The sequence below is a fragment of the Callithrix jacchus genome, chromosome 6, assembly GCF_049354715.1.
Source record: "Callithrix jacchus isolate 240 chromosome 6, calJac240_pri, whole genome shotgun sequence".
Taxonomy (NCBI): Eukaryota; Metazoa; Chordata; class Mammalia; order Primates; family Cebidae; genus Callithrix; species Callithrix jacchus.
In genome coordinates, this window is record NC_133507.1 from 26,717,944 (window position 1) to 26,730,606 (window position 12,663).

Sequence of the window (12,663 nt, forward strand, 5' to 3'; positions counted from 1 at the left end):
GCTGGGAACGAGGGCCCTTATGGAGGGAGGGTGAAGCAGGACACATAGCCTTGGAGCCAGATGGCTCTGACTTAGAATCCTGGCTCAGCTGTTGACTTGCTTGACCTAGTATCACTGCTGCCCATAGATCTTCCAGTAATGAAGGAAATGCTCTATTCTGGGTTATCCAGAGGGTAGCTGGTAGTCACTGGCGGCTACTGGCCGCGTGAAACCTGGCTGCTGTGACTGAAGAATAGGTTTTTTTCATTTTGAGGCGGAGTTTCGTTTTTTTGCCCAGGCTGGAGAGCAATGGTGTGATCTCAGCTCACCACAACCTCTGCCTCCCGGGTTCAAGAAATTCTCCTGCTTCAGCCTCCTGAGTAGCAGGGATTACAGGCATGTGCTACCACACCTGGCTAACTTTGTATTTTTAGTAGAGACTGGGTTTCACTGTGTTGGTCAGGCTGATCTTGAACTCCCGACCTCAGGTGATCCGCCCACCTTGGCCTCCCAAAGTGCTGGGATTACAGGCGTGAGCCACCTCGCCCAATCGGAATAAAATTTTAGACATTTAATTTCCATGAGCCTCAGTTTTCTCATTTGTGTCACGAAGAAAACAGTAGCCTCTACTGTTTTGTGAAGACTGAACAAGATGGTTTATGTGAAGTACTTGGAATATCACAGAAAACTAAATTCATGTTGATTCTAGCTAATGGCAGTATTCTTTAAGGTATGGGGGTGTTTACGGGCAAAGTGGGGAGGTGGTAAAGACAAGAGGGCAGGAAATCAAGGGAGGGGAGTTCCAATTGCCACACTGTGAGCTGTTGAGAATCATACTGTGGGTGACAAAACTTTGAAATATTTTTAGATGATTCATGCATTTTCATTACTTCATTACTCCCATCTGTTTTCCATCAGAAAGGCCTTAAAATGCAAATGATCTTGTCCAATGGAACCTGGGAGCAATGAGGAAGGAGGACCCAGGAAGGATGTGTCCCCGTGTACAGGAAGCCTGGGGGAGACAAGCCTAAGAGATAGAACAGAATGGGGGGGGGCGCTCAGAGAAAACTCAGGATGGGGGGGGGCGCTCAGAGAAAACCCAGGATCAGGGAGGGTGCTCAGAGAAAAGTGAGAAGTGGGTAGAGTCCTTGATCCCTGTCAACAGGGAGATGGAGAGCCAGAGAATGGGCTTGGGGATGAATAGGATGAATCTGAGCCTCTCCAGGACAGACAGACATGCACACACAGGCACTCACACACACACACTCACACACATGCTCACACAGGCACCCCTACCTAGGGCTTTTCTGGTGCTGTTCACCAGGAGATGCTGTTTTCATGGGGGCCCCACAGCTCCTGGGCAGAGCGAAGGAGGCGGCCGCTCTGAGCGGAATATCTTTTAAGGGAGGGGAGGTGAGCTGGGGTGGGGCTGATGGGGAAACACACACAGGTGGTGCTAAACCCAAGGGAAGAGGAGGGCGATAGGGCAGGCGCAATATCTTCTCTGCTTATCCTCTCCCACTTGGTACTCAGGGCTGGAGCAGCCTCACTGCATTCTGTCCAGCCTTATGGGCCCCCAGGAGCAGCTGACCCTGGTGGCCAAAAGTGATCAAGAGGAGCAGCTCTCCTGCAGGGACACCCCAGCCGCACTGTAGGCTGAGCCAGAAATGCTGACACACACTGGTTCCCCATCGTCAGGGCTACCCTTGGCACCACAGCTGCCTGGACAGGACCTGCTCACAGTGAGGTCTCCCATGCAGCCCTTGGGGTAACCCAGCCTGGGGTGCAGACGGGGACTGGTCTGAAGAAAGCCCACTTGCCTCTCCCTGGAATGCCCACTGGCTCCACACAGGCAAGGGCTCACAGTCAGGCTTTCACCCTCCTAAACAGCCCGCATGTCACCCCAGGCCCATGGACCAGCTCAGAGTGAGCAGTGACATCAGCTCAGGTGGTCTGAATGCCACTCCTGCCAAGAGTCCAGGGGGACATCTGACCTCCCAGAGGCTTCTTCACAATGCATTGTCCCTGGGTGACACAGAGTCACTCAGTGAAGATGCAAGTGTTTGACTATCACTAGGAACTTGCTTCTCCTGGCACCCTCCTATAGCCACTGATCTAGACAGTTCTTCCTTGCCAGGGGAAATCCAGTAGGCTTCTACCCTCCAGAGACTTCCCTGTGCACTAAGAATAAAGCCCCAGATTGCGCCACGGCCCCTCCGTCTCCCTGAAGCCCCACGTAGCTCTCCCATTCTCCACGTTAGCTACTCCGGGCCTCTCGGTAGCTGGAATGCCCCATGCTCCCCTCAACTGTACATTCCCCTCTGGCAGTACTTCGCCCGAGGTAGATTCTATGCTGTCTGGGCTCAGCCGCTCGCTCCTCTGGGAAGACGCCCGTGCCTGTCAGCCTTTGCCAGTCTCCCTTTTCTACAGTCCCAGCACCTCCCATATTCCACTGTGATAGCAGCTGTCACCATTCGATTTTGGAATTCTATTTTGATTGGAACAAAACTTTGGTGGATATCTATCTTCACTGCTGGACTGCATGCTCCCTGAGGACGAAAACACATCTACCTTGCTCACCACAGCGTATGCAAGGCTGGCACTTTGCCTGGCAAATGTATGTGTTTTCTTTTATTTATTTTTGAGACAGTTTTGCTCTGTCACCCAGGCTGGGTGCAGTGGCACGATCTCGGCTCACTGTGACCTCCGCCTCCTGGGTTCAAGTGATTCTCCTGCCTCAGCCTCCTGAGTAGCCGGGATTACAGGCATGCACCACCATGCCTGGCTAATTTTTGTATTTTTTTTTGAGATGGAGTTTCGCCTTGTTACCCAGACTGGAGTGCAATGACACTATCTTGGCTCACTGCAACCTCTGCCTCCTGGGTTCAAGCAATTCTCCTGCCTCAGCCTTCTGAGCAGCTGGGATTACAGGCACACAGCACCATGCCCAGCTAATTTTTATATTTTTAGTAGAAACAGGTTTTTACCATGTTGGTCAGGATGGTCTCGATCTCTTGACCTCGTGATCTACCTACCTCAGCCTCCCAAAGTGCTGGGATCACAGGCATGAGCAACTGCGCTGGCCTATATATGCTTTCTAACGGCTTGGTGAATCAATGATGAAATGCTCCTACCCACCTCCTCGTGAAGAAAGAGCAGGGCAAGGCCACCTGTCCAGCCTAAGGATGGAGGAAGCATGCAACATGCACACTCACAGAGATGACATCCACACCTTGAGGCACTGGAGGCATGTGGAGAAATAGCTGCAGGCCTACGACAGACCTTGGGTGTTCATTAATAATGATGACAGCTGGGTGTGCTGACTCACGCTTGTAATCCCAGCGCTTTGGGAGGCTGAGGAGGGAGGATCACTTGAGCCCAGGATTTTGAGAACAGCCTGGGCAATATAGTGAGACTCTGTCTCTACAAAATAATAATAATAGAAATAAATTGCTTCCCTGTCTCTACAATACCCTCCACTTGCATGTCCCAAAAAAGCAGAATTGGTCAGCTAGAAAACGCTCTTAGCCACGCCCCTTTCTCCTTTCCCATCTTTAGGCACGGTTGCTGAATTACTGCACCTAATAGTAATAATAAGAGCTGACATTCATTCAGCACTTACTGTGAGCCAGGCAATATTGTAAGTGCCTCACATACACAAACTCCTTTAACCCTCACGACAATCTCATGAAGTAGTCATAATCATTATCTCCTTTTTTTTCTTTTAGAGAGATGAAGTCTCACTCTGCTACCCAGGCTGGAGTGCAGTGGCACAATCTCGGCTCACTGCAACCTCCGCTTCCCCAGTTCTAGCAATTCTCCTCCTCAGTCTCCCGAGTAGCTGAGACCATAGGTGCACGTCGCTATACCCAGCTAATTTTTTGTATTTTACTAGAGACAGGGTTTCACCGTGTTGCCCAGGCTGGTCTCAGACTCCTGAGCTCAGGCAATCCACCCATCTCGCCCTCCCAAAGTGCTAGGATTACAGGCATGATTTTACAGATCACGGGAAACTGAGATAAAAATTACATAACTGTCTAAGGTCATATAGCAAATAACTGCAGTTCCTGGAACCCAAATCCCAGATGTCTGGTTCCAAAGCCCATGTTCTTTATTCTATTCTGCCTCTGCCAAACAAAACCCAAACCAGAAATGTCTTCTTCAAAATATCTTCATAGAATGTGACCAACAGCATTTCCCCATCTACTATTAGGGGTTCAACTGCAAATAGCCACACAGAGCATCTTTGCATAAAACTGCCCCCAGCATGGCTGCTCACACCGTCATGAATATCTTTCTTATGAAAACCTCTGTGGCAGATTCCTCAGTGGCTCAGAGCTAAGGGAAAGTTGACCCTCTTGGTCTTCTAGGCTCCTTGTCTCCTTCCTTTCAGTGGATAATGATTGTTAAGTAATTCATGAAGTTTCTTTCTTTGCTCTGGCTGCCAGGAAGCTCAAAGATAAAGCTTATTGTCTATTTTAGTATCTTCTGCTCTCCTGCTATCTCGGTCACCTCCCTCTCTGCTTTCGCTGAATTTATTCTCCTTCTATCTTTTTCTCCCTGGGTGCCAGATTTACTTGGACTTGTGTTTGTGGTAAGATACCCCAAAACATTTTGCAAATAATGTAGGGGTTCAAACATTGTCATTTTAAAAAGCAGACTCTGTTACTTTGTTCTGGGCAGGAACAAATGTCTAGTCATCTCAACCTCTACCCACAAGCTGCTGCTTCATTCCCTCTCTTTAGCTACACTCGCCAAATTACCGTCTCCCTCCAAAGCATTGTAAGCCTTCTTTTTTAGGTTCTGAGATGTACGATGGGCACCCTGGCATCACAGCTGCAGTGTTTGTGGACTGCCTCTGCCACAGGACCTCTAGGGTCCGCTTCCCCCATGAGTGAGATAAGGTGACTGAATTCCATCAATGTTCTCAGACTTTTTAAACGTTTCCTCCACAGATTCTTCCTCAAGCACATCTCAGCCAGTCAAAAAGATTGTGTTGAATTTTATGTTCCATGGGTTTCTTTCCAAATGGATATGATGAACATAATAAAAATGCTTTCCCAATCCATAGTCTTTCTCCCAGCCCCACTGCAGCACGTGGTATTTTTAATGCCCAGTGTTGATTCCCCTTTCTTCTGGTGATACATCCCAATTTTCCTTTGGGGAATGACCATTTATCCCTTTGATGCAGTCCTAGAAGAACTTCCAGTGAAGGTTCCTGCCTTTCCCAGCCAAAGGGTGAGTATACGTGCCACTAGTCCAAGTGGATGCTCTCTCCCTGGAAGGTGACTTTGGAAACTATGTCCCAGGGCCTAAGCATGGTTCTTAAAGATGATGCCTTAAGGATGCATCCATTAGTTCCTGCTACCCAGACCCCATGGGCTAACTTGTTCCCTTTCCTTTTGCAGGTTGTTCAGCTTCTCCTTTAGTTCTCCAAGTTGAATATCCTCTCAATAAATTTCTGTTTTGCTTAAGATAGTCAAGTTGGATTCTGTTACTTACAACCAAAGAACTCTAATTGAAACACAACTCGCCATACTAAGAATTATTGATCTGAATTATATTTCAAGTCTCCTTTTACCTTTAACAATCTGTGATTCCAGTAACCTCACATAACATAAATTACAGGACATCTAAATCAAGATTTACGAGAAGAAAAAGAAAAACCCCAAACCCCCAGATAGAAGAGATTAAAAGTTTTGTAGTAGATTGAATAATTGTTTAACAAATATTCACTTCCTCCCCCTCAAACTTGAAGAGAGATATATACTTCCCTAGCCGAATTGTGTTGCACTTTACCATGTGATTTACTGTAGCCAATGGCATGTGAGTGCGAGAACGTGCCATCTTTGAGCCTAGGCTTTAAGAGTTCTGTGTTTCTGCTCACCCCTAGGAGTTTGCAACCTCCCCCAGGAGAAGAACATGTTTTGGGAAGAATGGGAGTCATATGGAAGTGACTCGAACCCAACTCTCAGCCTGGAGTCAAGCTCAGTCCAGAGAAACTGAACTCTAGACAACCTGCAGATGCATGAGTAAGAAATAAAGCCTTGCCATGAGGCTTCAAGATTTTTTTTTGTTATGCAGCATCATCACAGCCATAGCTGACTAATACAGATTTGTCGTAATTTCAGTTTACTTTAAGCCTAACAGTTTTCAGAATCTCCCAGTCTAGGGAGGGATTAGTAATAGTCCTACCTGCCACTTTGACCTGGTTGGGGGCGCAGGACCGGCAGGGAATCACCTGGAACTCTTCTGCCTGGTACATGGAGTAATCAGTACTTGCAATGACCAGGGTGTCTCCAGGCTTCCATGACTGTACATTATCCTCCAGGTTCAGAATGGTGCTGTTCACATTGGTGTCAATGGTGACTGTGAGTTTGGGCCTCACTGCAACCCAAAACAGGAAAGACTGAGACAGAGCCCTTTGCCCTTGGCAAATGTTTGGCTACCTCTTTTTTCCCTTCCCCTCCCTAAATAAGTAAATGCCAGCTTTGCCTATCCAAACCCCAAATCACTAGCTTACTCCATCCCGCTCTTGGTAAAGGTTTTTGAAGTCAACAAAAATCCTACCAGAAAAGAGCCATTCATTAGCTCCGGGCAAAGGAATTTTCCACTAACTTCTTAGCTGGAGTTAAATGTGGCTGCCTCACCCCACCCACTTTGCTAAAGATGTAAAACAACTACAGTTCCTCCCAACTATTATTTTCGGTAGCCATAAACCTCTCCCCCTAAACTTTCCTTCCTAATGACTGCCTTCTGGAGATGGCCAAGTGCCTCCGAGAACAACCCAACCATTTCCAATCTTTTCTAACAAGCACTTTTGGAACTGGGTTTAAAATAAGAGCACCCAAAAAAGCAAAACGCTGCAGCTCTCTGCGGGGGAGGATGGCTCTTCCCACCTGCACCCTGACTGCCTTGGACCAGGCCCTTCCCCTTCCTGAAAGACTTATGGGCAGGGTGGGGTTCTGCTGTCTTCTGCCAGCTCCAAGGCCCCTCGCACTGCTCCTGTGTCACAGAAGTACTCTCCTTTGGGAGCCCTGTTTCACTGAGATGTCTGGAGGTTGCCTGCATAGCTGCCAGTTCAAGGAACCGCGCTGCAGCTGCACCTCCATCCCCGACAAGGGACCACTTACCAGGCTTCCCACAGAGGAACCTCACACGGTAGCTCCTGCAGGCTCGGCCCCGGTCATAGCAAGCAAACCTATAATCTTGGCCTTTTTTGTAGACAACCTCGGTGCTGAGGTTAACTCCATCCATTGTAGTGGCCTGGGAATGGCACAGAAATTACAGAGCAAAGTCATTTTTTTTAATAAAGAAGGAAGGTGATGATTCGTGTTCTAAACATGTACTCAGAAGTCTAAAATTGTCCCTGCTGCAACGCTAGTTACAATGGCCCGAGATGATTATCCCGGTGATTGCCCCCATCGGCTTTGTTGTGAGAAAGACAGCCTAAAGTCTTGGAATAGGTAAATGCCTGGCCTGAGGTCCTACAGTACTCGATATCGAAACGAGGGATTTACTGCTTATGGCTGGGCGAACATTTTACAGGGCATCTAGAACAAGTGGGCGCTCTTTTAGCATCTGGGCACACCACGTTTTATAACCCACACCACCACTGCAGCACCAAGAACATTGGGAGCCAGCGGTCCCAATGTGGTTCCGCATCCCATGGGGAAGTCTTTAAAAAATGCTCATGCCCAGGCCATCCTTGGAGTCTCAGATTTGATTGTGTCTGGGGTGCGGCACAGGCATCTGGACTTTTTTTTTTTTTTTTGATCATTTAAAAAATTTACTTCATTCTTTTTAAACTTTGATATTTTTTACGATTTTTTTTCTTTTAAAGAGACGGTGTCTCGCTATGTTGCCCAGACTGGAGTGCAGTGGCTATTCACAGGTGCAATCCCACTACTGATCAGCACGGGAGTTTTGACCTGCTCCGTTTCCGACCTGGGATGGTTCACCCCTCCTTAGGCAACCTGGTGGTCTCCTCCTCCCTGGAGATCACCATATTGATGCTGAAATTAGTGCAGACACCCGATCAGAATAGCACACTACAGCCCAGAACTCCTGGGCTCAAGCGATCCTCCCACCACAGCCTCCTGAATAGCTGGGACTACAGGCACACCACCGTGCCCGGTGGGCATCTGGACTTTTAAAAGTTGCCCAGGTGATTCTAATAGGCAACAAAGTTTGAGAACCACTTGTGCAGTTATAAAGTGAGATGTTTACCTATATCATCTCATCTTATCTTCATAGCAAAACTATGAGGCTGCTGTTAGTTTTACAGATAAGGAAACTGATCCTCAGACAGGTTCAGTCACTTACCTGGGATCACAAAGCCAGGTGGTGGCAGAGCTAAAACTTGAACCCAGACTTATGTAACTACAATGCAATACTTCTAAGCCCCACCCACTCTTGCCCTGAGGCGCGAGCCACCTACTGTCCTTTGTTCAAATGTCTGCCTCTTCCCACTACATAGTGGGCTCTGGGAGGGCAAGGAGCAGGTTTTTGCCCCCTTGTCCCCAGCATTCAGCCCAGGGTCTGGCATAGAGTGAGGTTTCCGTGGATGAGGGCTGGCTGGTGAGCAGCCACAAGGCCAGGTGGATAATTTAGGGAGCAATTCTCCTCCCTACCAGGAGGGCACGATCCTTGCCAGCTGGGGCCTGTCCCAGAGCCAGGGTGTGTCTGCATCCTGACCGTGACTGTCATTCAGAGACATGCAATTTAGAGCAAGGGCTGCAGCTGTTGTCATGTTTGGCATAGAGACCAAAGGAAGGAAAGCACAGCTGATCAAGAAAGAGAGGAGACTTTTTAGGAAACATTGTTCTGAACCCAGCAGATCCGTTATCTTTGGCTTAGGAGGAGAGCCATGTGGATGTGAGTTCGGCCACAATGAAAACTCAGCCATTTCCTGCAAAAAACACACTCACACCCACTATCTCAGATGGTCTCTGCAACAGCCAGAGACAGGGTTGCAAACTCGCTTTTAGATGGAGGTCAATGCTGATGCTCAGAGGGGTTCAGGTGTAAGTCAGGTCAGTTAAGGTAAGCCTGACTCCTAGGGCCTCCTGACATGTTCCCCTGAGGCAAGCAAGGTCATCAGTGGGAGACGCCACGAGATGGAGAACTGAGCCCGAGAGCACCACGGAATGGGCTGGAGACTTCTCCAGGTACGACATCCAAAAGTAATTTCACGAGAGCTTCTACCCAATTCTGCTGCTTTTCCTTTTTTCCTTTTTCATCCTAAAGAGTGACCTCAGTTTTGGAGAAGAACAGTAAAAAGGAATCCACCATAATTCAGAGAAACAGATTTTTAAGTAGACCGAGTTTACTGTTATTTCTGATAATAATAATTATCAATATGATAACTAATTATAAATTTATTTCATTGTATTTTATTGATTTATTGATTTGAGACAGAGTCTCACCCCTTCCAGGCTGGAGAACAGTGGTACCGTCTCGGCTCACTGCAACCTCCACCTCTTGGGTTCAAGTGATTCTCCTGCCTCAGCCTCCCAAGTAGCTGGGATTACAGGAACCTGCCACCACACCCACTAATTTTTGTATTTTTGGTAGTGATGTGTTTTCACTATGTTGGCCAGGCTGGTCTCAAACTCCTGACCTCAGTTGATTCACCTGCCTTGGCTTCCCAGAATGTTGGGATTATAGGCATGAGCCACCGTGTCTTGCCAATAAATTAGTTTTCAATAATAAAAAATTTATGGGCCACTTTTAGTTTGCCCATTTCATTGCATAGAATCCACAAAACACGCCCATGAGGAAATGATTATTATCCCTAGTTTTACATGTGAGGAAACTGAGGCACTAAGTAACAAGACTGTGAGTGACGCACCCAGGGCACAAAATTTAATTTAAAATCCACTCTTAGGGTCATGCGAAGTGCAGAGTGGGCACTGGGAAGAGCGGGCTTTCTTAAATTCTGCACTGTGGATGCCTTCCTGATATACCAAAGCCCACAAGTGGTGGAGCTGCGATCTCTTTGGCCAACTGAGATCTCTCTGGCTTCAAAATATGTTTTTGTTACCATCGGGCTGACCTCCAGCCACTGCACTGGCTGCTGTGGGGAACACATAGACTGCCTGATGTCCCTCAAGGAAATCTGGGTCCAGCAGATCCCACTGGCCTTGAAGGGTAGCTGGGTTTTAACAGAGAAGGTGAAAGGCAAGAGAATTTTCAGCCAAGGAGAACTGAACAAAGGGCAAGACATAGAAACAGTGTGTTTCTGTTACTGTTTTTTTTTTTTTCAGAATCACAAAATATCAGATCTTGGAAAAGTTTTTCTTGAGGTCAACTATGCAGTCTTCCTACTTCCTCTTTCTTCCCAACCTGCCTCCTCCAATCTTGCCTAGGTTGCAAATGTCCTTGACACTCCCTGGCCCAGAGGCTCTGACTATGTCAGCGAGTGGCAGGTATCCCGGGACTCACTGTGTACGGCACGGAGCTGGTCACTGGGGGCAGGCACAAGCAGGAAGAGGAGCACGTAAGAGCTCAGGATCGGGGAGGTGAGAGGCACCAGAGGACCAGAGAAAACTGCATTTTGGCAACTGTGGCAAAAATGAGCACGTGGGAAGTTCTGTTTCATTTCAGTCTCTCCCTGGGTTAATTAACAGGGGCATTCAGCTTTTGGCTAATGCATTCGTCAGCTTCTAAAAAGGAGGAAATCCTGCTTCTCTCACCTCTTGTGAGCACAGACAAGACTGGCTTTTTCTGGTTTTAGAAACATCCAGGAGCATATTCTACATCACCATTTTTACCTTCGATGGATATCAAGAGATCCTCTAGCTAAGTCTGGGGATGACCGTTGGTGAAAGATTCGTGGCAAGAATTAGGAATAAGCCTAATCTCTCCAGCGTGGCAACACCTTCTCTTCAGTAGAGATGGAGGTTTGACTTCACCATTGGAGGCACATGACTCTTGCCTTTTAGATGACCAACTCAGTAGACCTCGGTTTTGCCAAGAAAAATCCAAAGGTCTTATTATGGAATTGGGAGTTCTGAATGCTTTCATTGTGGGAAGACTGGCCTAAGCCCCTGAGTAGGGGACCACACTGCTGTTGGGTCTTTTATTCTCTGGACCTCAAATAATGAAGAACTTGAACTCGGGGAATGTCTTGCCAAGGGGACTCTTTTCGTTGGAAGAGAACTAGGTCTTGCAATATGGCAACAGACTAATAGTTACGGAGGGTAGGGTTGGGTCCCCACGATGGGTCTTGGCTTACGGAGCTCTCAGCCTTGGTTTAATTGTGTGTTTTGGGACACTCAAGGAAGCGCCTGCATCTGTGCTAAGAGCAAAGTAAATGCAAGAATGGGAAATGTCTAAGAAACGCTGTTTTCCTGGCACTGAGAGGTGGTCTTCCAATCAACAGTGTCTGGAGCCAGGCGGCTGGCCGAGCAAACACCAGGAGAGATTTGTAGACCATGTAAGCATTCCTTGAGCATTTCCAGAAGTCTTTGGAGAGGGGATATTGCTAAAGAGCTAGACTTCCTGTGGTCAAGTGAACTGGAGGGATAAGATTATGGCTATTTCAGAATTAAAGCTGGAATGTTCAAGGTTACGAGAGAAAATTAAAATTAAATCTGGAAAGTATGTGCTATGGGGGATCAGTGCTTTTTGATTCTGTTGGACCCAAGGAGAATCTGCGACTTGCAACTTAATCTGGGTAAATCCTTCTCAATAACATCGAAACCATGTGAAGGAAAGAGCCTTAGCCAAAGAATGAGAAAGTTTTCTCCAGCCTTTGCTAAGTGCAGAACAGAGGATCCTCCCTTGGATACGTGGTCCTTCCTACGATGCAACGCAGAGGGTAGAAGTTAGTTCTGCCCAGGATGGCGCAGCTGGCTGAAAGCAGACAGATGGCCTGGGACCCGAGCTGACCTGGGACTTGAGCTTCAAGATTCTAGGAAAAAGTGTTGTACACATGTGGTCGCTATTTTTATTGGCTAAAGGAGGTAATGTGGGCGGGGATGGCCTTTCTCAAATGCCAGTTTTTTTTTTTTTTTTTTTTTTTTTTTGAGTCGGAGTCTTGCTCTGTCACCCAGGCTGGAGTGCAGTGGTGCTATCTCAGCTCACTGCAAACCTCCACCTCCTGGGTTCAAGGAATTCTCCTGCCTCAGCCCTCCAAGTAGCTGGAATTACAGGCACCCACCACTATGCCAAGGTGATTTTTTTTTTTTTTTTCATATTTTTAGTGGAGAGGGGATTTCACCATGTTGGGCAGTCTGGTCTCTAACTCCTGACCTCAAATGATCTGCCCACCTCGGCCTCCCAAAGTGCTGGGATTATGGGCATGATCTACTGAGCCTGGCTCCAGTGGCTTCTAATTCTCCATCAAGCATTTAAGCAGCCTCAGATCTTGTCTTAGAACAAGACTGGGCATAAGGAAGTGAGTCTCATTTACCTTGCCTATTTCTCCTGCCTCTCCTGTTGTGCCCAACGCTCAGTACCCCACTGGCTTAGCTGGTGAATTATGAGGCCGTGTATTTACTCAACACTTTCTGGATGCAGCCGAGAACATCAAGGTCCCCTTCAGATGGAATTAACTCCAAGTGAAGATTTTGAGCAAACACTGTCCATTCCATGAATGCTGGCTTTGATTTAGCTCAGTCAAGAACAAGGCTGTGCGTGTGTTCTCCATCTGGGCTGGCCTGGCCTGTACCCCAAATC

The 12,663-nt window shown here is 47.6% G+C and overlaps 1 protein-coding gene across 4 annotated transcripts in view; it reads right to left on the reverse strand.

Annotated features, from left to right (window-relative positions):
• Positions 1 to 12,663, reverse strand: part of CEMIP (cell migration inducing hyaluronidase 1) — a 178,189-nt gene that overhangs the window by 53,138 nt on the left and 112,388 nt on the right. For all 4 annotated transcript variants that reach the window (XM_035303983.3, XM_054257295.2, XM_078326909.1 and 1 more), the window contains 2 exons: positions 7,113 to 7,245; positions 6,175 to 6,366 (listed from right to left, as the gene is read on the reverse strand). In XM_035303983.3, the coding sequence (XP_035159874.1) occupies positions 6,175 to 6,366; positions 7,113 to 7,245 (325 nt within the window). The remainder of the gene's footprint in view (positions 1 to 6,174; positions 6,367 to 7,112; positions 7,246 to 12,663) is intronic.